At 44.9% G+C, this 25,956-nt stretch overlaps 1 protein-coding gene across 1 annotated transcript in view; it reads left to right on the forward strand.

Moving 5' to 3' along the window:
* Positions 1-240: 240 nt before the first annotated feature.
* Positions 241-25,956, forward strand: part of LOC146357311 (uncharacterized) — a 36,408-nt gene continuing 10,692 nt past the window's right edge. The window contains exons 1-3 of the mRNA XM_084845714.1: positions 241-273; positions 11,116-11,163; positions 22,806-22,958. Coding sequence (XP_084701840.1) covers positions 241-273; positions 11,116-11,163; positions 22,806-22,958 — 234 coding nt within the window. The remainder of the gene's footprint in view (positions 274-11,115; positions 11,164-22,805; positions 22,959-25,956) is intronic.

Below are 25,956 nucleotides of genomic sequence, written 5' to 3' on the forward strand. Positions count from 1 at the left end.
CTTACCCAAGCCCCATCCTCCTCCGCCACAATCGCCATGTTGTGAAAAAACATGGTGATCGCCATAATGCGCACATAGACTTATACACAAAATGGCCCTGTGAATCGCCCATATATGCAAGGTTACAGGCAGAAATGGGCTATTTATGCCTGTAATCTTGAGTATACGGGCGATTCATGGAGCCATTTTGCTTATAAGTCTATGTGCGCATTTTGGCAATCGCCATGTTTTTTTCACAGCATGGTGATCGTGGTAGAGGAGGATGGGGCCCGGGTAAGTGCAGGTGGCTCAGTGAGCAGGTGTGGGGCTCAAGCGCAGGTCTGGGAGGGTGCGAGCGAAGGCAGGGACTGGGCGGGTGCCCAGAGAACCCGGGGGGAGGGGATGTCCATCCCTATGCCTTTTATCAGCTGCAGCTGATAGGCCAGATGCAACCATATCTAGATGGAGATAGCTTGCTCATAGTTACTCATGCTCTGGTAACCTCCCATTTAGATTATTGCAATTAAAAATGGTTTGGAGACTGCAGCTGATCCAAAATAAGGCTGGACGATTATTACGTGGGACTGGGTTTTTTGACAGGGTGGCCATGTGTCCTACTTTACAGAGGACAGTCCTCTACTTGAAGGGCTGTCAGAAGAAAGTCATCTATTTGAAGGAGTCCTCTATTGAGGGCTGTCTGGTCCAAGTCCAGTTAAAAGATGAAACACCATAAGGAGAAAGAGTAGCAGGGGCTTTAAAGCTGCCCTTCCACCGTTAGCACCTGGACTGCAGACTGAGCAGACACGTAGGTCACCTGGTCACAGTCTTCCCCACTGAGGTGAATAGTGTATCTTTTTAAATTATTTCTGAATTTGTATATCCACATAGATATTAGCATAGGCAAATTTTATGCAAATGAATACCTTCTTTTGTCCTCTTTTTGGGTGATGTGTTTCCTCTTTTTTGTTTGATGCCTATGTGGCCACCCTACATTTTGAACGTATTTTGCCAGTGCTTTTATCGACTGCAATGGCTCTCAGTCCACTTCTGGGCCCAATTAAAAGTGCTGGTTCTAACCTTTACAGCCATTAGGGAGCAATGCTTTCAGAATAGGCAGCCTGTCTAATGCAGGGTGGGCGGAGCGTGGAGGGGATCTTCTCCGTGCTCCAGCTGCCCTGCATTTGCAGCTAGATGTCCAATTTTGGCCATCTAGCTACGGAACTCTGGAATGGGGGGGAGGCCGGATGACACATAGGAAGTGTTGTACCGGCACTTCTGCACTCCCCACCCCTGAGAACGCCCCCTTTTGCCCTACTCCGTGCTGCTCTTCCAAGCACGGAGTCGGGGGGACAATCCATGCCGCCTATGAGGGGGCAGGGAGGCAGTTTTCCTGGAACTGACCTTGGAGCGCGGGCTCCGACATCGGTTCCTGAAAACTGAACAATCCGCTGTCTAGTGGCCATAGGATTGCACCCTTAATGGCTTGGGACCAGGTTACCTGAAAGACTGCCTTCCCCTGTGTATACCTATTCGAAGCTTAAGGTCCTTGGAAGAGCCTTGATCTCAGTGCTCCTCCTGCCGAGTGAAGTGAGGCAGGTAGCTTCTAGCAAGAGGGTCTTTTTGGTGGTGGCTTGTTTGGTGCCTTCTTATGGTCTCTTTAGCTCCAGATGAAAAGATTTCTATTTGCATGGGCCTTTTAAACAATTGCATTTCAAAACAAAATGAAAATCAGGGCCCTCAGTCTTTGAGTTGTGTTTATTTTAGAATCTGAGCTGTTAACTGTTTTGAAATTTCCTCCACTAGAAAAGATTTTTTAAATGCTGCACTTTATTGCCTTTGGTTTTGCTTTTATTGTATTTTAATATTTTATTGTATTTTTATTTTTTATGTGAGCTGCTCAGAGAACATATGTTGATTGGCAGCCATACACACTCAATAAGCTCCATAAAAAATGTTAATCAAGTTCACGAAACTCCCTGGAAACTGACTAACCTCTAGAGACATCCTAAGCACTCTTACCAGGGAGTAAATTCCATTGAACTCAATGGGCCTTACTTCTAAGTAGCGATGCTGCAAAAACTCAAAATTAGGTGGTTCATTGGTAGAATTTAGAATTTATTATGTTTGTGATGCCTGTATGTGTATCAAGCTTGGACAGCTATCCAATTAACTGTAGTATTTTTGTTATTCAGACTGAGACTAGTTATAAGTGCCTGTCTGGCCTGCATGACTAAGGGAGCAATCCTATGGGGATGGGCGGTCATCTCCAAACTCGGAGGCGAGTGCCTATCCAATGCGCTTTGGAGTGGGGGCGGCGGCCAGATGACACATGGGAAGTATTGTACTGGTTGTCCCTGCCCCTCCCTGCCCCTGGGAACTCCCCCTTTCCTCCTGCTCCAGGCTGCTCTTACAAGCCCAGAGCCTGGGACAATCTGCACCGCCTATGAGGTGGCTGGGGAGGGGGCAGGGAGGCAGTTTTCTGGGACTCGACCTTAGAGTAAATGTGCTTAAGGTTGCTTTATTTTACTGTGATACCTGAGATGATCATAATGATGATTTCATTTATGTATTTATTACATTTCTATGCCACTTTTCAAACAAAGTGATTGAAACTGGTAACACAGTTATAAAAACATGCAATTTCTGTTACATGGCATATGTGTGTGTGTTTAAGTTAGTTAAAGCCATTTTGTAAAAGAAATTGCACTCTGGGAATCATTAGCATGAGGGAGACAAGTCTCGTGTCCATTAAAGGAATGTCATTGACACATTCTTTCATGTCAATTCCAAAGACCAAACTATGCTCTTACTTGCAGTGGTTCAGCGTCTTAGAGGAAAATGGACTGGAACTCATACTAGGCACAAGTCTATTGCCTCTCTCAATATCCGTGCCTCCCTGCTGTGCTGACCAGGGCAAACATTTAACCCGAAGAGTCAGAGATCAACGCAAACCTGCCCTGGCTTGACTCATGTGTACAACAATAGCAGCGTATTTTCAAAAGCCTTCCCCTTAACTACACATCTACAATGATAATTAACAGGCTGTTTTAAAGCTTCATTGAAATCCACACTGTGGCTAAGGAATGTCAGGCGCAAAGCAGCTGTGCTCAGGAATCTCAGACTTTGATTAGTATTTTACCGCATTTCATTCCTCTTTGTCTACGGTCTTATTCTCTCGACGCCAAATTCAAATGGATTGATTGACCTAGAAAAACACGCCTTGCTTGCACAGAGGGCACTTTCTCTAAGTAATGCAGTCTTCGAGCTAGCTCAGAGAGGCTCTCTTTTGATGGGAGGATCACATTTCTTTGACTTCTAAAGTGCTTGATACTACAGAAAAGACCTGAGGTGATCATGAACAGGAGTTTGTCTCTGTGTTTCTCAGTTCAGCAGAGGCAGGCTTGGCAGTTAAGACCCTGATTATGATTCTGTGGAAAGCTTAATGAGGCCCGCTGCTTCACTTCGCCAATTATCTTGGATTGGATAGTCCTCCAGTAGCTCATGGTCTGTATTCTAGTGATGGGTAAGAGGGATGAATAGAAGTGTCTATAGGACCTTGTGAGAGCAATGTTGGCTTCTCACAAAGACAGCAAAGAGGCTAGAACATATGATGGATGTTTGCCCTACTTTTAAAGATATTACAGCTAACAATTAGGTGGAATTCCCCATCACGCATTAATTTTGCAAAATAGGATCCCTATGGGGTGGAGGAATTGAATTATTGAAGTTGGCCATTGGGAGAAATGGACAGAAAAGTGTGATTGTTTATTTCCCCTTGCCTTGGATTTTTGATACTCAAGGGTTGAAATCCTAAACAATAGGGATTAAGCCCAAGTGAACACAGTATGAATTACTTCCATGTAAATGTGCAGATAATTGCACTGAAATATTGTAACAATTAATAATATTTTTGAATTACTATAGAGTGCCAAGTTCTGTGCAAAGTACTGCTCCATCCAGTCCACCTTAATTGGAGGCATCAACTTTAGCCTGGAAGAAAGATTTCTAAGGCCCATTTAATCATTGTCTACATATAGAAAATGATGAAATCTTTGTAAACCTGCCAGACAACTTTGGCTATGGGCCAGAACAGAAATGTAATAGATGATGATGATGATGTATTCATTGTTGCTTCTCTTTATAACCCTTACACCACTATACTTATCAAGTGGGAATGTGTTATGACTTCTTCTTCTGACACTTTGGTTTTGTTCCAGTTGCCCACCACTAAATCTATGGATCAGACTTAAAGAGAGACTGAGAAATATCTGGAGGATGTTTTGTAAATAATGGGTACATTCATATTGAATTGGTTGAAGCTTCTGGCTCTGATGCCTTGTCCTGACCATAAGCCCATGGGATAAAAGGCCTGCCTGAGAGTGGTTTAGTCAAGCAGGTAGGGTTAGAGTTGCAGGACCTTGGATAGCTCCAAGAAAACTTGTTCTAACAAGATTTGGAGCTGGACTGATGGCTTTTATCCCTCTTGCCTTTTATCCCTGGAAGACTATTCCTTCCAGGCTCTGCCCCCTCACTGAAAAGTAAAGAGTCTTAAAGGCCTACAGAGAGTCTGACTTGAAGGCTTCCATCATCTCTCAGCCAGCTCCCTTTATGTGTATTGCCTGAGCTGATGAGCAGGCATCAGGAAGCATGAGGACCCTGGTGTAAATGGGGCTGGTTCCTTGGAGAGGTGAAATCTCTGAGGATCCCATTTGGGGGCCTCTGGCTCAAGAGTAGGGGTGTACGGATTCCCCACCATCTGTTCTGGTGGGGAATCCATGGGGGAGAGGCGATCCATTCGTCCCCCCCAGAATCCTCCAGAGCAGCTCCGCTCCACAAGGATTCCGGGGGGTGGGAACCAGCTTGGGGGCCACTTACCTTCCCTCCTGCCAGCCAGAGCCGTTCGCCTCCTTCCTGTCCCTGCCGATTGCCATGTCTTTTCTTTAAAAAAAAAAGGCAATCGACAGGATGTGCCCATAGACTTAGACGCAAATAGAGTCATGAATCTTGCATATAAGCCTACGATAGACAGTCTCACAATGCAGTGGCATGGGGGTGGCTGTGGTAGGCTAGTGTCTTCATGACTGGTCTCTGAGGACCCCAGCTATGAAGACACTAAAATGGCACAGCTACCCCCACACCTCAGTCAGTGTGGAGGTGGAACCAACCAGCCTAAAGGACACCAAGATCTGCTACTTGTTGGGGCATGGCTGAGGCATAAAGATGAGCTTGTCTGGCTTCCAGCTAGGGATGTACGAAAGTCATTTACCATTTCGCGGATGTGCTTCGTGGTGGGGGGGGGAGGCGCTCTGTCCCTCCCCCCGGAATCCTCAACAGGGGGGAAGGCGCTCCGTCCCTCCCTCCGGAATCCTGCCCGGCTGGCTCCACTCTTCAGGGATTCCGCGGAGCCGCCAGCCGGCTCCACCCGCAGCCGGACATCCGGCCGCTGGGCAGTAGGGATGCAAATGGCGGCGGCCGTAGCCGCCACTGTTTGCATCCCTGTACTTAACTGTGATAGGCTACATAAATATTTACGTAGCCTACCACAGCAAAGTAAAAAAAAGTGTACGCAAATGGCGGTGGCTACGGCGGCCACCATTTGCGTTCGTTATTATTCGCCTTTCTAACCTACGTAAATATTTAACGTAAATATTTAAAAATGGCCGTCTTAGCCACCGCCATTTGCGTACGCTGCACCCAGCCAGGAGACCAGCTGCCATCGCCCCCGTGCCCCCCGCCGCCACACCTTCCGCCACCGCCGCACCTTCCGCTGCCGCCACACCTGCTGCTCCTGCCGCCGCCGCACCTTCTGCCACCCCCGCCGCCGCTGCACCTGCTGCCCCCACCGCCCCTGCCGCCCCCGCCGCCACTGCACCTGCTGCTCCCGCACCTTCCACCGCCCCCACCGTCGTACCTTCTGCCACCGAAGCCGCCGCCGCATCCGCTGCATCCGCCCCGGTAAGTGCGGTCCCGGGGGGTTCCGTGGGGTGGGCAGGGGGACAGGAGGCCGTTCCACCACGGATTCCGGGGGGCCAAATGCCAGTGCATTCGGCCTCACTGGAATCCGTGGTGGAATTCTCCGCCATCCCTACTTCCAGCCCTAGTATCACTCAGTGCTCTCTGTGGTGTTCCTGCCTCCCCGAGAAACCTGACAAGCCCAACCCTTGGTACACCCTGCCCTCGCAATTGATAGTGGAACCCTGTAAAGCAGACCTCACAAGTGCCTAACAATGATAAGCCCTTGCCATACCAGAGGCCAAACAGAACATGGTTTTCTTGGGATTAAAAACTTACACAGGCCTTAGGATCAGGAGTAGGGATGTTGGAGGAATCTGTCTGGGGGTTGGAGTTCGCTGAGCTTTTAGTAGCTTGGCCCCCTGGACTTCGGCTCACCTCCCCATGAGTTGGCCCGACTCGATTGCATCGAGTCAGGCCAGCTTGCAGGTTTTCAGTTTGTTTTTTTCATAAATAGAAAGTTGTGCAAATTGCTATTTACAAAAACAGAATGGGGGGGGGGTTCCCAGATTTCAGGAAAAAGCCTGCAGCTTGGCTCACAAATGCAAGCCGACCTGGGGATGCCAGGGAAATCTATTGAGCCCCCAAAGGCCTGGATTTCCCTGCAATGGATATCCCTAATCAGGAGTGTCTTTGTGAGGCAGGAGGAAGAGTGGGAAGAGGTCCAAGGAGGTAGGCAAGCTAAGGGCTCCTGTACTTTCAATATAGGGAATTTGGCAGATGCGATTTGTAATGTGGGGTGGGAAAAGCTGTCCCTGCTGCAATTCCCTCTTCTATACAACTGTGAAAAGTAAAAGGTGTTCAGGAAAGCCACTGATTTGAGATACTATGTATCAAATAAGACAGATTTTGAACACAAATTGTACTTACCAAGAACAATTTCCATCCACAAATGGGTTATCCTCTTGGACAGAGCCTGTGATTTATCATTCACAGCTCAGGGCATTATACATGGAACAATTAAACAAATTAATAATATAGGCATTAGAATAAGGGCATTATTGGAGAAATACCTAACAGGTGCATATTCATGCAGTACAGCCAGGACTTAAGCTGTCAGTGGTAATGTTTGAGTGCTCTCCAGCAGAGAGCACTGCATACACTTAAATAGGGAGAGATTTAAATTAATCTAGCATGACTGAAGTATAAGCGCCCCTCAAACCCATACAACTCTGTGTGTTGTTTAGGAAGAATTTCTGACACTCTACTTCTCAATGAATTGTGGTGCTTAATTATAAGGAAGAAAAAACTGGGCCCATTGGTTGCTTTTTCAAGTATGTGTGAAACCTGATTCTATTTTTCCCCATTTTTCATTTTCTTTAACATCACAGATGTCTACTTAGTCTGCTGTATGGTCTTTTTGTGAGACCCATAGCAAAGTATGTCAGGATTCTAAAGCTCAAATCCTAAACATACATACACATGGTAAACTCCCAAAAGAGGACAATACCATTTCATCAGGGATTATGTGGTGGATTTTCAGGCTTAGGTGCTGGAACAGTGAGTTTAATTCACTAACGCTAATCAGTTGTTGCAGAGTATATATGCTTTTGCAATGGGATCACACTATTTTAGTATATACCTCTACAATACTTCGATGGCTACCTTTTCACCATCTTTATTACCATATATCTCAACTGGTATGGGACAGCACGCTTATTCACAAGGATTAAGAAAAGCAGAGAAGTACTCAGGAAGGGCTCTGTCATGAGTACCGAAAACTGATGGAAAGAAGTGGAGATTTTTAAAAATGTGAATGTAGGACAAAGCACAACTGACAGATTTTTCCATCCCTACTTTGGAATACCCAAAGTGCACTTTTAAGGGGTAGTAACTGTACACCCCAATATGCTGAGTGATATCAAACACTGTGTGAACAGGTGAAAGGAACAAAAACATCCATCTTAGGGAGAATAACACACAAAAAGGCATGCATTAGGGAAATGTGCTTGGAAGAGGAAGCAGCAGCAGCAGAGGATATTAGGGGAAATTCTGTACAAAAATGCATACGATTTCATCTGCACAAAAATGCATAAAAATTGCCATACAGACAGAGTTGTAAACAAACCATTCACAAACTGACGCAGAAACAGGACAAACTTGTGCTTGAAGAAATGCAAACACTGTAGAAAGTGAAACTGAAATAGAAATCCCTCTTCATGAACCAGGCTATTGTAAACAGCAGATTTCCAGCTGAACAATACACAAATTACTGGCATTTGCAGGGTCCTCAGAGATCTCTTTTAAATGTGCCTGTGTCTTGAATTTCAAATCCTTGTCCACTTGACAAGAGGTGTTGTCGTGGAGGTACACCCTCAGAGCTGGCTGATCAGAGGGGGCACCTTCTGCCTACAGTCCTGCCAGCATCCTCCTAAGGCAAGGGCTGAAGGAAAGATCAGGATTATACCCCAGGCTCAAAGTGCTGCTGCAAGCCTAGTAGGCGCAGAACGCTGAGAACCAGGCTCAGTTAGTCTGAGGTTGTGCTAAGCAGGCACAGCAGGAGAAGCAGGGAAAGAGCCAAGCAAGATATAACACTGTTTGTTGTGTTTGGCTCAGCTCCACCCGGCTCTGCTTCCAGTGCTGAGCCTTCATCACCCAGCTACCCACAAGCAACAACAACTACGCAAACGCTGGGAGCCGTATCGAGTGGAGCTGAGCCAAGCACTTGGGATGAAACTGCGTCTCGCCCTCTTTCCTATTGCTTTTAGTCCTTTGTGTTGTATCCTACTTAATATTTTGCAGTAGCAGTACTGCCTTATGGCAGAATTATTCATGCTAGCACTACTGAGGGCCAAAACAGACATTTCTTTAAAGACGTAGCTAGGAGCAATGTCTTTCCCCTAATCTTCCCTCTAGAGTAGGTGTAGGGGCCCTGACCAGATTGGGACCCAAATATGGTGGGTAAGGGGGCTTTAATCCTCCACCCACCATTAGAGGCCCAGTCTGGATCAGGATCCCCATGCCTGCAATTTGTATTGCCAAATAGTGACCTTCGTGGATCATTATTTTGCTATAGAAATTGCAAGTGTGGGGAGGAAAAGGTTAAATCTCCCCTACCCTGTATTCTGTGGTCCCCATCCAGATCTGCCCCCTGCCCCTACTCTGGACTAAAAATAAAAAATGAATGTAAAAAAATGAATGTAAATTTAAAGTCATGTCTATTTTGGCCCTGAACTCAGGCAATTTTACAGCAGTTTGGCTGCACTTGGATTCACTAATATACACACTGCTTTCACACTGTAGTTCAGGGGCAAGGAACCTGAAGCCCTCCAGATGTTGTTGGGCTGCAACCCCCATCATCCCTGACCACTGGGTGCACTGGTTGGGGATGATGGATGTTGGAGACCAACAACATCTGGAGGATCACAGGTTCCCTAGCCCTGGAGTAGTTAGTGGCTTTATTTGTCCTCTCAAGGGCACAGCAAGTGAGCTGGGACCAAAGACAAGGTAGGATGAGATAGGTGTTTGTTATTTGATTGCACCAGTCTACATCTTGACCCAGATTTGGCAGACAGATTGGAACCACAAATAATTCCCAGTAGTTATACACAAAACGATATTTCAAATAGTCTCAAAAATACAGTAGGGGCTATTGCTTGGGCCTACGCATGCTCTATCATGCCACAATTGTCTGTGCCACGGCCTTTGCCTTACCTTGTGTAGAAGAGGGATCAGGCCAATCCAGGAAGAAGGGGAAAGGGGAGGAGTCATATAAGCCATCCATCACATCTCTCCCTGCCTAGCCATCCCCTTCTTACCCATTGAGAAGTAGAACTGTTGGAAAACAGCATCACAGTGTAAGAAGAAACTAAATTCATCCATGTCATCAAAACACCAGTTGCTGATCTGTGTCATTTTATCAACATAATTGTAGGATAGGGTGTTTCTCAGTATTCTCTTTCAGCAAATCTACATCCCCTGCACTATATGTAGATATTTCATTCTTCCTTCTCTGATCCCATTGAGCATGGCATTCACACAGATATCAGACAGGCATTATGGGATCCACACAAGTACTTTTCACAGGTAACATGGGATTGGTGGGGGGAGCAGTAGGATTGTGCCCCTAGCCCCCCTCCTGACCTCCATACATTCAGCTCAACATGTGCATAGATTCTAATTTCCTGACTATTAGAGTATTATGACAATGGAACCAATTACCTAGGGAGGTGGTGGGCTCTCCCACACTGGAGGCATTCAAGATGAAATTGGAAAGCCATCTGTCAGGGATGCTTTGACTTGGATTCCTGCATTGAGCAGGGGGTTGGACTCAATGGTCTTTTAGTCCCCTTCCAACCCTACTATTCTATGATTCTATAGGGCCCTGTCTGCAGATCCCTATAGGAAATGCAGGGGTACCAGTCACATGGAAAGAACCCTACCTGTTCTGCATATGTTTGTGCACACACATGATCTATGTGTACATTCAGATGGATGTGTGAGGGTTGGGAGCAGAGACAGCATGCATGTTCCCACTCTATCCTCCATGCATTCAATGAATGTGTGAAAAGTCCTACGGCAACCTTCTCCAACCTGGTGGCTTCCAGAGGTTTTGTACTACACCTCCTAGCATTCTTTATCATTGGTCATGCTAGCTGAGGCTGATGGGAGTCAAAGCCCAAAACGTCTGGAGGACATCAGTTTGGGGAGGTCTGTTCCGCAGTTTACTACTGAATAGTTGTGGGGACATGGGGGACTTGGAAGGCTACCTGAAGTGTGTGGCAGTCTGGATCCTGAATATAAAATCTCACAGTCTGCATGATACTGGCTACGCTGACTTACGTAGCCAGTACCCAATGCCTCGTGCAGGCATTCCTCATGCAATTCCTCATCCCCTTAGGGCTCCATTATCAGATATACCAGCATTCCATGTGCTCTGTGTATGTGTGTCTCCATCTCCATACCAATAAACCAGAGCTCCAACAGTGGGAGCAATGTTTGACCTGTGTTAATACAAATATATTATAGTCTATCACTTGGGGTGGGGGAGAAGGGAGGAGAAAGAGACTAAAAATGAAACTGGCACTGGGCTTTAGTTCCCATGCCATTATCTTAATAAAGGATTTTTTCTTTATTTTACTTTTGCAGATTTGTTTATTTTAATTCTCCTTCTTCTTTTTGCAGGTGCGATATGAGAACAGGAGCCTTGATCTACCTTTCAAGAGACAGCAGGTGGGTTGAGTTGTGCAATTTCCCACAAGTATTTTGGCAGCTCTCGGTGGTATTTCACCTCTGGCTCATCCTTGCTCTCTGCGAAGGACAGATAACACACACGCAAAGTCAGATATCTGCCAGCCAAGTCAGAGAGCAATGCAGACAGTCACGAGTCTGAATGGGCTTCTTCTCTAGGTTTCCCGGTAGCATTTTGATTCCATTTATGGCGTATGTTTCCTGTATGTTGCATAACTCTACAGCAGCCTTCCCCAACCTGGTGCTCTCCAGAGGTTTTGGACTACAGCTCCCATAATCCCTGGCCATGCAGGCAGAGGCTGATGGGACTCATAGTTCAAATCATCTGGAGGGCCCGAGGTTGGGAATGGCCACTCTGCAGGAGGAACAGGGTGTTGATAAACTACATAAAACCGCCATTGCTCAATATATACCCTTTAAAATTTGAGAAAGCCCCTACACCTTAGCAAGGCAACTTGTTAACAAGGAACCCAGACCAGATCAGCATATAACGAAACAGTTACAACCTCAGAAACAAATACCTCTTTACTTGGCGGCTGTCAGGAGAGCCATGGGGATATCAATCCATGAGCTCATAAAGCAGGAACTCTGAAACAGAGAATCAACAGAATCCCAGTCTTTCCTGTTTCCTGTCTAACAGGTCTCCTACAGGGAGCAACTGTTGCCCCAAACCGATTTCCTCCCAGCTTGCTGTAACCTAATTCCCCCTGCTCATTCTAGCTGTCATTGTAAGCTAATGGAGCAGGCCAGGCACTCCCAGGAGGGACTCCTTGAGCTTGGCTGTGCTCTGCTCTGCCAAACTAAATGTTGTAATAGATGCCGTTCCCAGTTCCTCTTACTCTGTTCAGTGAATCCCATGAATGCTTGGCTGAGCAACAAATTTGACCCCAATTACATGACTATGTTTCCCTGACAAATTAATGGCCAATGGACTATTTACCACCCCTTTGCCTTATTTGTTCTTTCAAAGGGCTGCCAGCAGCTTGCCAGGGGCCAAGCTGAATAGATGTAGATGCATTGATAGGCAGTCTCTCCTGGGGATCTTTACATTAATTCGTTCCCCAAGGTAATATGAGGAGCAAAGAGAACTATTTAAATATTCAAAGCCAACTTATTTTCTATGGGAGTTTGACTGAACATTTTACAGTCCATTGTCAGTTCAGCTTTGCTCTTTTTATTTATGTACTTTACTATACAGTATAATAAATACATTAGAAAACAGTACCTCTGTTTACAAAATAACACTGTTGGTATTTCTCTCTACCAGTGGAAGACCATTACCTATACCAGGGAAGGGCAACGGGTGGCCCTCCAGATGTTGTTGGACTGCAACTCTCATCAGCCCTAGACAGCATAGCCCTAGACAGCATAGTGAGGCATGCTGGGAGTTGCTGTCCATCAACATCTGGTGGGCCATGAGTTGCCCACCCTCAACCTATATGATGTAGTATCATAGAATCATAGAACAGTAGGGTTGGAAGGGACCTACAAGGCCACTGAGTCCAACCCCCTGCTCAGTGCAGGAATGTGATTGAAGGTATCACTTTTCCACCAGTTGTAAATGATAATTTAATTGTGGTTGTGGAAGATGAAACACCAATCGTGTGTCAATATGGAAGATTCCTTCTATTTCCTTTGCAGGTAGATCAATTATACATACAACATACACCACACACCACACACACACAGGACATCTTCATCTCCTGGATGAGCAAAGTAGGATAATGGATTCCCCTTCCCCATTTTAAGGAAGCTAACTCATTTTGCTGAGAAGGAAGCAGCTCCAAAGTAGCCACACATATACATTACGTTACAGTAGTGTAATCTGAAGGTTACCAGAAAATGGCCAAGCTGTCTCTGTCTAGGAGGTTCAGGTGGTGAAAGGCCCTCTGTGCCACTGATTCCACTTTAGCCTCCAGTGATGAAGCTGGATCTATCTGCATCCCCAGATCATGGAACTGTTCCTCTACAGGGAGTGCAGACAGGGTGAACACCACCACTCCTGTCAGACAAACCACACAGCAAGACACCCTCCACACATTCTTGTCAGGACTGACAAGATTAAAGTGCTGCACTCAATATGCCAACATATTTGGAACACTCAGCAGTGGCCACAAGACTGGAAAAGGTCAGTTTACATTCCAGTTCCAAAGAAGGGCAATGCCAAAGAGTGTTCAAACTACCGTACAATTGCGCTCATTTCACATGCAAGCAAGGTTATGCTCAAAATCCTACAAGCTAGGCTTCAGCAGTATGTGAACCAAGAACTACCGGAAGTACAAGCTGGGTTTCAAAGAGGCAGAGGAACTAGAGATCAAATCGCCAACATTCGCTGCATCATGGAGAAAGCAAGAGAATTCCAGAAAAACGTCTATTTCTGCTTCATTGACTATGCTAAAACCTTTGATTGTGAAACTCTGGCAAATTCTGAAAGAGATGGGAGTACCAGACCACCTTACCTGTCTCCTGAGAAACCTGTATGAGGGTCAAGAAGCAACAGTAAGAACCAGACATGGAACAACTGATTGGTTCAAAATTGGGAAAGGAGTACAACAAGGCTGTATTTTGTTGCCCTGCTTATTTAACTTATATACAGAGTACATCATGAGAAACGCCAGGTTGGATGAATCACAGGTCAGAATTAAGATTGCCGGGAGAATTATCAGCAACCTCGGATATGCAGACGATACCACCCTAATGGCAGAAAGTGAAGAGGATCTAAAGAGCCTCTTGTTGAGGGTGAAAGAGGAGAGTGCAAAAGCTGGTTTGAAACTCAACATTAAAAAAACGAAGATCATGGCATCTGGCCCCATCACTTCCTGGCATATAGAAGGGGAAGAAATGGAAGCAGTGACAGATTTTACTTTCTTGGGCTCCAGGATCACTGCAGATGGTGACTGTAGCCATGAAATTAAAAGACGCTTGCTCCTTGGGAGGAAAGCTATGGCACACCTAGACAGCATAGCAAGAAGCAGAGACATCACCTTGCCGACAAAGGTGCGTATAATCAAAGCTATGGTTTTCCCAGTAGTAACGTATGGCTGTGAGAGCTGGACTATAAGGAAGGCTGAGCGCTGAAGAATTGATGCTTTCAAACTGTGGTGCTGGAGAAGACTCTTACGAGTCCCCTGGACTGCAAGGAGGTCAAAGCAGTCAATCCTAAAGGAAATCAACCCTGAGTGCTCATTGCAAGGACAGATACTGAAGCTGAAGCTCAAATATTTTGGCCACCTAATGCAAAGAGAAAACTCCCTGGAAAAGACCCTGATGCTGGAAAAGATTGAAGGCAAAAGGAGAAGGGGATGGCAGAGGATGAGATGGCTAGATAGCATCACCGATGCAATGAATATGAACTTGAGCACACTCTGGGAGAGAACAGAGGACAGGAAGGCCTGGCGTGCTATGGCCCATGGGGTCATGAAGAGTCAGACATGACTTAAGGACTGAACAACAACATGCCAGTTTTATGCAAATTGACATCCTGTTTTGTCCTCTTTTTTGGTGATGCATTTCCTTTGTTTGGGCGATGGCCTCCCATTGAGGTACACATAAGGAAAGCAAACACTTAGCTTGAATAATGCTCCAGCCATGAGCACTCCATGGCCATTCACTATCTGCCTAGATGGCTGGATTACCCTCTTACTCACATAGGTGGTTTCCTCCAGGGCAGGATTATAGATACATGGGCAGGGTGGTACAGGAAGCTTTCGCTGCTATGTTTGTTTTGTACAAGGTCAGAGGATTTGTGCCTCAAGGGCTCTAACCTAAACACCATTTACCCAGACTAAATTAGTAATGGAGGGGGGGAAAGCATGGGTTATTATTATAGCGACAGGGTCAAACTAGATATTTTGAATCCTGTGCTTGGGATTCTCCTCTTTTTATAAAGTAACAGCAGTGGTGGTGGGGATTTAGAACAGGACCACAGTGTGTGTGTGGGGGGTTAATCCTTTCCCCTGTGCTGTTTTTCCTCTAAAACCCACCTCCTATTATTTGCCCCCAAAGCTGCTGATTGCTTTAAACAAGCTGCCCTCTGCAGCTGTTACTTTAAATAGAAGAGGAGAATCCCAAGCACAGGAAGGATGCCATTAAGTTCACATCTGGTTTGACCATGAGAGCTTGCAACAAAAATTTTGACTGACCACTCAATTAGGAGGGTTCAATAGGTATTATTGATCTGCAGAGACAACAGCTCTACTGATATATGACTTCTGCTGTACTGCACTTTGTAGAGCATATGGCCTTCACTTGTGGGGTGTGGCATGGACCGTGGATTGCTTGTTTAATATATTACCCTTCACTAACAAATTCCAGATCTGTGCTTTGTTGTGTATTTTATGTGACATGCTCCCTCAAGAACTACCAGTCCTAGAGTTCCTTGTGCATAGGCAGGAGGGAGGGCGACAGCACTGTAATAATCAGGTTCAGTGGGAGTCATAGTTGCTAGGAGGTTTTACAGGCCCAAAATACATGTGAGTAAGGGCACAACCCTATGCATGTTAGTTAAGACAGAAAAAAGCCCTACAACAAACAGCATTCTCTAGCCAGCATGGCTGGCTGGGGAATGCTGGGAGTTGTAGGACCTTTCATGTAAAAAAAAATGCATAGGATTGCGCCCTCAATGTCTAGTTCACACACACGCACGCACACACACACACACACACACACACTGTACTGCCATGTCAGGCCATAAATGTTAGGAAGCTAAACAAAGGGAAGTAAAGGAAGCTAAAGGACACTAATCAATCCACCAGTTCTACTAAAGGGCAAGAATGGTTAAACCACCTAGCTGTTTTGTCTATTGACTACTTGCAAAAGAAACTGACTTTAGGGAGATAATTCATGGTCTTTAAAAAAAAATAATAATCCAGAAAAATAAAGGTTTAAAGTGAATTGATCTATTATAAAATGTTTGCATTAGTCCATTAGAATAAAATTTAAAAAATAACTTTTAAAAAATCAAAACGTCGACAGGACAATGCCTTTATTAGGACTAATCAAAATCTGACAAAATAGTCCACAAGTTTTTTAGGACTATTCTTCAAGCTGGATGTTGTGTTACACAAAAATAGCAAAAAGGCCTGAGGGGTTGGGACATGGCAGAAATGCCCCAGTGTGGGACTTAGTGTGATTTCAACCATGTATAAAATGGAATTTCAGAATTAAAATACTTTTCTTGCTAAAGCCTGAGAGGATATGTATGAGATGGGGCAGTAGAGGCTGGTGGCTCTGATGCCAGTGGGGCAGTGAATCTGCTCCAGGTTTCAGTCAGAACCAGTCATGATTTACACCTTGGATAGCTCCTTTAGAGTTCCAACTGGTTCTGACTGAAACTCGAAATGGATTCACCACCCCACTGACATCAGAGCCAGCAGCCTCAACTGAGATGGGGTCATAGTATGTTTGTGGGAGGGACCCCTTGTTCCAAATTTTTGTCCTCTCACCCCAGTGATGCTTGGGCCCTGCTTAGGGAAGACACACACCCTCAGCTTTAGTTCCCCTTCTGCCACAGGGTGATGTAATGTTGACCTACTTTATAAGGTTGTTGTAAACATTACTACAAAGATAATGTCTGAGGAGCTCTTTGAACATTCTAAAGAGTTGTCTAAATGCAAAGTATGACATGCCAGGCAGTGGGGGGAAGCTGGATGTACACCATTTGCAGGGGAACATGGATGGGAGGGTGCTGTTGCACTCATGTCCTACTTGTGAGTTTCCTGTGAGCATCTGGTTGGCCATTGTGGGAAGAGAATGCTGGACTAGATGGAACCTTGGTCTGATCCAGCAGGGCTCGTCTTATGTTCTTGTGAATTTGACCACCCTCCCTGCTGAACAGCTGATTGGTGTGATTACTTCTCTTTGATGAAGAGTGCTGCCTGATTACAGCCCTGGATGCTGTGAGTATGCACATGGATCAAGGCCAATCTTTATTTCTATAGCCTATGAATAGAAGCCTTTCTTGTAGGGACAGTGTACGGGGGAAAAATAGTATCTCCTTTCTATTTAAAATATGTCAGTACCTTGTAATAGACTCTGTGTGTGTGTGTGTGTGTGTGCGCACGCGCGCGCATATGTGTGCTTTTGGTTCTGAAACAGACCTGAAATAGCTGTCTTTTGAGGGGATAAATAAACATTTTCCTCTGAGAACTGGGCTACAGTGAGGAATTCATGGGAGGGAAACAATTTGAGAATTAATTTATTATTTCAGTGAGCCTGGCACCTTTTAAAAAGCTAATTAATAGAAGCTGCATATGACTTCTGTTCCATGTTTAAGTGAATTTGCTTTTTGTAAGGCTGTTTATCCTGTAAACTCCAATGAAGCCTGCAACTTAGTTTAACAAATGACTTTCCTGCTTCATTTGTTTTGCTGTCCTTACATATTTTGAACACTGGCCCTCTGAGCTGAATGCTGGCAGGCTGCCATTTAATCATGCAAAACCCTCAAAACTTGTGAAGTAAATAATTGTAATGGTTTTTATCAATCCTCCTATTTTATAGCATGTTGAAACATTCAGAGGAATCTAAACTGAGTTTTTAAAAATTCAGAGGAAGCCAAACATACAGAAGATCCTGCTTAAGCCATGTTCAGTGATGACACCCGAGTTACTGGCAAGACTGGGTGACCATATCAGAGCAACTCATTTTCCTTGTGCTGCTAACAACATTTCAAAAAGCACACTTTCCTTAGCAAAAAGGTTGTAGCATGCTGGATTGATCTCATAGTCCCACTAAAATGATTACCATATGTTGCTGCTTGCATTGGTGCAAATCTGTCATTATCCTATGCTTAGTAGCAAAACAAACAACACATTATAAGGTATTAAAAATAATAACAAATGTAGCTACTGAAACAAGATGGAGTCCATAACAAATGTACAATGGCTCTACCCATTACAACATCTCTCCCAGATGATCCTTTTAGCAAACTGCACACATAGAAAGCATCACTCTGGACACATTGCCCAAACGAGAAGAGGCACTAAAACCCAGTGTTAGAAAAGCTTTACATACTGTAGGTCCTGAGTTCAGCCTGTGTCTCATATATATTGTTTATAGCATGAGTGAGGAACCTGTGGCTCTCCAGATGTTGTTGGATTCCCACTCCCATCAGCCCCAGCCAGCATAGCCAATGGTCAGGGATAGTGGGAGTTACAGTCCAAGAATGTGTGTTCTTATAAGGGGATTGGACAAATTCTTTGCGAAGAAGGCTATCAATGGCTACTAGTCTTGATGGCTATATGCTACATCCAGTATCAGAGCAGTGCACCTATGTATACCAGTTGCTGGCAAAATTGGGCAGGAGAGTGTTGTTGCACTCATGTCCTGCTTGTGGGTTTCATGTGGGCAGCTGGTTGGCCACTGTGTGAACAGAATGCTGGACTAGATGGACCCTTGGTCTGATCCAGCATGGCTGTTCTTAACATCTGGAGGGCTACAGGTTCCCCGCCCCTAGTTTAGAAATTCTGGGCTGCAGTGCAAGTATACAGTCAGGGCCAGAAATATTGGAACAAGGATAACTGCTTTGGCAGTTGGCCTCTGTACACCACCACACTGAAGTTGAAAAGAAACACACCCAGATGGGAGCCAAGTCAGGACTTTCAGCTGTAATTCAAGGGGTTTGACAAAAGTGGGGCACTACCCATTCAGGAAGTACAGCCAGTGGCATACACACACACCCATCATTGGTGGCTCATAAGTAATGGAATGAATGGCTGACAAGCAGCTGCATGGCCAGGTGTGGCCTGTTTCCTGGGTACCCCATGACCAATCAAGCAGAGAAAAGGCCTAGAGGTGGTTCTGAGTGTTACATCTGCATTTGGTAGCTGTTCACTGGAACTCCCAACATGAGGTCCAAAGAGGTGTCCATGCGAGTGAAGGAGGCCATCATTAGGCTGAGGAAACAAAATAAACCCATCAGAGTGATAGCAAAAACATTGGGAGTGGCCAATACAACAGTTTGGAACATCCTGAAAAAGAACGAATTAACTGGCAAGCTCAGCAACAGCAAAAGGCCTGGAAGACCACGGAAGTCAACTAGAGTGGATGACCGCAGAATTCTGCTCAGGGTGAAGAGGAACCCTTTCACAACATCTAGCCAGGTCAAGAATGCTCTTGAGGAGGTAAGCATGTCATTGTCAACATCTACAGTCAAGAGATGGCTTTATGAATGTAAACACAGAGGCTTCACAACAAGGTGCAAACCACTGGTAATACTCAAGAACAGAAAGGCCAGATTAGCCTTTGCCAGCAAACACCTAAAAAAGCCTACCTAGTTCTGGAATAAGATCCTTTGGACTGATGAAACCAAGATTAACTTGTACCAGAATGATGGGGAGAGAAAAGTATGGAGAAGAAAAGGAACAGCTCATGTTCCAAAGCATACCACATCATCTGTCAAACATGGTGGAGGCGGTGTTATGGCATGGGCATGTATGGCTGCCAATGGAACCGGGTCACTGGTGTTTATTGATGACCTGACTGCTGATAAAAGCAGCAGGATGAATTCTGAAGTGTAGAGGGCTATACTTTCTGCTCAGATTCAGCCGAATGCTGCCAAACTGATAGGACGCCACTTCATATTGCAGATGGATGATGACCCAAAACATACAGCAAAAGCTACCCAAGAGTTTCTGAAGGCAAAGAAGTGGGATGTTCTTCAATGGCCAAGTCAGTCACCTGATCTCCACCCAATAGAGCACGCTCTTCACTTACTGAAGGCAAGACTGAAGGCAGAAAGACCCACAAACAAGCAGCAGCTGAAGGCAGCTGCAGTAAAGGCCTGGCAAAGCATCTTGAGGGAGGAAACTCAGCATTTGGTCATGTCCATGGGTGCCAGACTTCAGGCAGTCATTGACTGCAAAGGATTTTCATCCGGGTATTAAAGGCGATCATTAAGTTTGAAATGATGTTGGTTTGTTCCATTACTTATGAGCCACCAACGATTGGGGGGGGGGGGTGTATATGCCACTGGCTGTACTTCCTGAATAGTTAGTGCCCCACTTTTGTCAAACCCCTTGAATTTCAGCTGAAAGTCCTGACTTCGCTCCCATCTGGGTGTGTTTCCTTTCAACTTCAATGTGGTGGTGTACAGAGGCCAACTGCCAAAACAGTTACCCTTGTTCCAATATTTCTGGCCCTGACTGTATATCCCTGTGTGAAGATGCTAGAAGCTGCTGTCCATCAAAGTAGGTAGCAGTGGCTCAGTGGACCAATGGCACAGAACAGCTCCTTATCCAACTATGCACCAGTGCACCCACCACAATACACTTTGGCTGGCTTTCACAAGTAGATCAAGAGAAGCCTGGTGCCATTTAGATATCCTCCTAGCCACATGGGATTTGCTTATTTGTGAGCAGCTCCTCCACGACCAAGAGAGCATTTCAATGACCCAACCACATGGGAAAGACTCCCATGATAGGCCACCACCCATGAAATGTCAATGAACTGTCTTCCTGCCATTTCCCATTTGAGAGCTGCTTATGGATATGCAGGTCCTAAGCAGCTGGGATAACATCAGGGAGGCAGTACATGAAGTTGCTCTCAGGCATGGAGGGTGGTCCTTTTATTTCTATGCCTTGTCTTGTTCAGCTCTAGAGTAACAAGGGAAGACAAATAAGAACAAATTCACCTCCTCTCCCAGTCCCTGCCCCACCCCCCAATGTGTTCAAAGTGAAACAGAATCACTTGAGTGTCAATTGGTGGACATTGAATGCATCCTGGATTTGAGGAAAGCGCGTTTTTAAAAGTGATTGTTGAGTAAAAGCACTCATTTAGATCCAAGTGATGCAAGAATGAGTTAGGGTGGCCAATTGTGCTTCACCAAAAAAGAAGCAACACAGCACCAAAAGAAGCCATCAATTTGCATAAAATTTGCCTGTGCTAATTTATTTGTATAAATGCAAATTTAGAAATAATTATCATTTAAATAGAAATGCAATTTCATAGTGGGGAAGGCTGTGACCAGGTGGCTTGTGTACCTGCCTGTTCAGTCTGCTGTCCTGGTGCTAACTGTTGAAGGGCCAACTTTGAGGCCCCTGCTGCTCTCCCTTCTGATGGTTCTTTGTCTTTAAACCAGACTTGGATAGGACAGACCTTCAAACAGGGGACTGTCCTCTGTGAAAGAGGACACACGGCCACCTTATAATGGGTGCAGCAAGAAATGAATGTGTAAAGCTTATTGTCAGTCCAGCTGGTTCAGTGCTACATGCTGAATGCCATGCTGAATGCAAGAAAGAGAGCCTCTAGCCCTACTCAGGAGGGCTGAAGGAGAGGGAGGAGAGGGAATTTTGTCGCATTTGTCGGCCTCTACTGGTACGGAGGGGGGCTGTCTCAGGAGGAGACTCACCTGCATCTGTGGTGGCTCTCTACATGAGTCAGAACCTTCCAAGGATACAGGAGGCTCTCCTCTTCAGAGAGTCCCCCTCCAAAAATAGAGGGCCCCGGAGAGGGGCCAGACTGGAGTGTTCCTTCTCCTCACATCCTTGCTCTTTTCAGGTACAGAACACCCGAATAGGGCTTTTGAGTGTCTTATATTGCCGTGACACCCAGAGAAGGTCATTGTTGGGAGCGGCAGTACCTGCCTGGGCAGCATTAATAAGAGCCTATACTGCAGCTGATAAATCAGTAGCATGACTCAGCAGTCCTGTCATTCTGCATTAGGTGTGCTACCTCCTGCAGTTGAGAGCATCATTTGAGGCACTCAGACTGGGCTTGTCCCAAATAACCATGCTTTAACTTTCTGGTATGTCTACCAACAATCAACCTCAGACACCCAGAAAGAGAAATATAGGAGTGTCCATGTCTAACTCAAGTCAATGACACAGGAAAAATCCCTGATTGGCCACTGGAAGTTTTGTAATTTTGGCACTTAAGAAGTGATTTTTGCAAAGCAAATCCTTTACATGAAGTTTAAGAACGTAAGAAGAAGCTTTTGGATCAGACCAAGAGTCCACCCTAGTCCCACATCCCATTTCCAACAGAGGCCTCTGGGAAACTGGGCATGAAAACATCTCCCCCCCCCCCAGTTTTGGGGACAGAAAAATGGGTTCATGGGACTAGAAGGGCTGCTTAAAACTCCTTAACAGTCACTGGCTAAGCATGCCAGCCCCGTCTCTTGTGTAGGAATTACAGGTAAATGGCCAGAATGGACAAGACGCTAAATCTTATTTGAGGATTCTGAAGGGGGGGGGGAGGGTGTGCCTTCCCCTCCCATCTAAGGATGCTGTAATCTAGGTAGGTGTGTCTGTAAATGGGAAAAAGGAAAACTGCACTTTGACTCTGGGAGACTGTGATTGAGACAGAAAGCAAGCGAGATCTGGGAATCTGATGTGGGACAGTGGATTTACTGCCTGATAGAACTGCTATACTATCTTCCTCCGCCTATACTCAACTTGTATATTTGTAAATAAATCCAGATATTACATAACACTCCAGTGGTCTCTCCTTCCAATGGAAACTAAGTCCAAGTAAGCAATGTCCCTGGAAATTCTCTCAGCTCAGGGACATGGGGAGTGGATTACTTTACACTATGATAGATTCAATTATATTTTTGGATAACAGCCTTCAGCTACAATGAGATTGATCAGGCTTTTAAATCTAAACATTTCTGTTTAACTGCAACATAGGAAGTTGCCTTTACTGAGCTACACAATTGGTCCATCGACAGTACTGTTGACACTGACTGGCAGCAGCTCCTCCAAGGTCGAAAGGCAGGAATCTTTCTAGCCCTGCCTGGAGAAGCCGATGATCGAACCCGGGACCTTCGGCATGCCAAGCAGGTACTCCGCCACTGACCTACCGCCGCTCTCACTCACTGGTTAGTGAGTGGATTGGGTTATTCAAGACCTTGAAAGAATATAGTATTATTTAATATATGTGATATATTGGTACAAGCTGAATTGTTTCGAACCGTGCAATTGATCTCCCAATTACCTAGGCCAGAGAAAATAATAAAATCATCTCATATATGCTTTGCAGACATTATCGTAGTACATCTTTGCGACTAGTAAATCCATATTGCTATTCCCATATTACAGATGTAGGACTGAGGCTGAGAGGCTGTTTGTGTGGCTAAAGTCATCTAGTGAGCCCAAACCAATGTTGAAATTTAAACCAGCAATGCCCATCACAAGCAGCTTAGTCTCGGATAGCCACTATATTATATTGCATTACGTGTAAACTGGCACATGGATTTACCAGCACTGAAGTCCATAGGGGGGGATAAAAATACAAATACTTCCAGAACTGCCCAATGGGTAATTCAACACTTCCATAATTTTAAAGCCTAAATTGTGTATAATGGAGTATTTTTCATATATGCTGAGCAAGTCTAGGACAGCCTTGCACAACCTGGTGCCCTCCAGATGTGTTGGACTACAACTCCCAACATCCCCAAGCCAATAGGGTCTAGGGCATCCATCGCCTAATGGAAAATCAGCTGCTATGGTTGGTGGGTTGTTCATAACAGAGAATTGTGCAGAGTGAGGCTATCTGGAATGCTCAAACTGTTATTACCCTGGAGCTCGTGGTCATTGTCAAATAATTCTGCTGGCGCAGTGAAGGATACCATTAGCAAATGGCATCTGTATTCTCTGCATTTTCCTGTAATGTAATAAATGTATGCAACTTGATTGATCTGTAATAATAATAATAAAAAGATTTTAAAAAAATAATCCCAAGACAAATCCTGTAATTGATTACAGATAAAACCAATACAAAGACCCAACATTCCATGCGTAGTCAGGGATAAGCAGAGGGTTACATAGTGGAAGATGTGTTGTGATCTTACATTCATATGTTTTTACTGCTAGTTATTTTAAAATGTGGTTACCCACCCTGAGCCTTCAGAGACAGGAGAAGTTAAACATCTAAATCAATTCATACATAAATTAAAGGTTTGTAGTAAAGTGAAGTCTGAACATTCTGGAAACATATATTTGTTTCAGAACTCCGATGTGTTGAAATTCTTTGTTTTCATCTTGCCAGATCTTTCCATTCCTAGGAATGGTTTTAGGCCCAAACCCTAAGGCTAGATTTGGTGTGCAGATGGGTGCTTTTTAATTAAAGAAATTGGCATCCTGTCGTAAAACTTGGCTTTTCACACAGTTAATCAATCTTATCTGGGCCCATTGGTACATCAAATAAACAAAAAATTGTCAGGCTTTGGGTGATGATACTAGAAGTACATCTTTTTTGGCCAGAATAAGAGTCTTCACATTCCTTGGATGTACTGCTGACTCTTATTGAGTTATGTTTGGGCGTCATTAACAGTCATTAAATTTGAAGGAACATCTTTGCAAGTCATGTGGTTTTATGATTGCTTCAAGGCTCAATATATTGATAAAAAATAACAACTCTAAATGTCTGGCCATGTGTTGGGTTGTAGTCCAGTGATGGATCTTTGTTATATCACTTGCACTTGCATTACCAACAGCCAGTGCTATCTGTCAACCAGGTGCCAGATGGTGTAGAGCAATTAACATTAAGTGAATTCCCCAAGGCCCAGTGTATAAACTTACTCTGGATGCTTGTTGGACATTAAACACAGCTGGGGTACACATCAGACACTTGTAGTTCAAAGACATCAGCTTTCGCAGGTGGGACAGAAGGACCCTGCCCAAAGATAAGCCTGTAATAGAATTAGCTAAGTGAAACTCCTCTCATTGGACATCCTCCCGCTCTGTGAATTATAGGGCTCACTCCCAGAAAGCACACAGCAATGCTGGCAAGAAAATGAACTGGAGAAAGTGCTCTTTGTTCTCCGAGTTGCAGCTGAACAGTTTGATAGGAGGGAAATATCACCTTGGTGGCGATACTTCTACATGAGCAGTAAACAAATATTCAGTACACTAGTCTCACAAGCCAAATGGAAAATGCTTTGCATTCTGCACATTGTCAAATAAATAAATTAATTAATAAATCAAGTTGCACCATATTGCAATTCAATTATTGCTATGGAAATGAAGTAGTATCCAGCTGGAGGCTGGAGAAAAATGTTTAGTGTTACTTGAGACTCACTTTTGTGCACCTGTTGCTAAATGTCTGGCATTGGGGGGCAAACTGGTTGATACCCATGGCTTGTGTGTTTGTGTGTGTACATCAGAGAAATCTGATGGGGGAGTGGCTTTGGGGGAGGTCATGTTTAACCCTTTCTCTGAGTTGTTTTCCCTATTTAAATGCTCCCCAAATTAGTATTTGCCTCAGAGAAAAATATGCAAGTGTCTGTTCAGTGCCAGATTGTTTTGCTTCATGGGGCAAATACCAAATTTGCAGGAAGGATTCAGATCCGGAAATGGATAAAAATCTCTTCCCTAATGCTGTTCACCTGATCTCAGTGGTGGCTAGTGATTCCAGTTCCAGTGGAGAGGTGATTCCATTCTGGGTTTTAGTTACAACCAGTCAAAGCTCTAAAGATACTATCCAAGGTGCTGAACACATTTCAGGGATAAGGTTAAGCACCTTGGATAGCACCTTAAGAGTTCTGGCTGGTGGGAACTAAAACCCAGAATGGAATCACTGCCCCTCTGAAACTGGAGTCACCAGCCTCCAACTGCCTGAACTGATTGAGGCATCTACATGATTTCTTTGAACTAAGACAAACATATACAGAGTGAGAGCAAGAATGAGATGGAAATCTGATCATGGATCTCCAAGTATTACATCGACCTTGGTCCCTAACTAACATGGTGGCAAACGTGTTAGTGTCAGGCCACCAATTTGGGTGGCTTTAAAAGGGAGTTGGACAAATTTCTGTAGGAAAAGGCTATCAATGGCTAG

Source organism: Heloderma suspectum, chromosome 1 (genome assembly GCF_057233095.1).
Source record: "Heloderma suspectum isolate Gila_16-S chromosome 1, 16-S_ref, whole genome shotgun sequence".
In the NCBI taxonomy this organism is placed as follows: Eukaryota; Metazoa; Chordata; class Lepidosauria; order Squamata; family Helodermatidae; genus Heloderma; species Heloderma suspectum.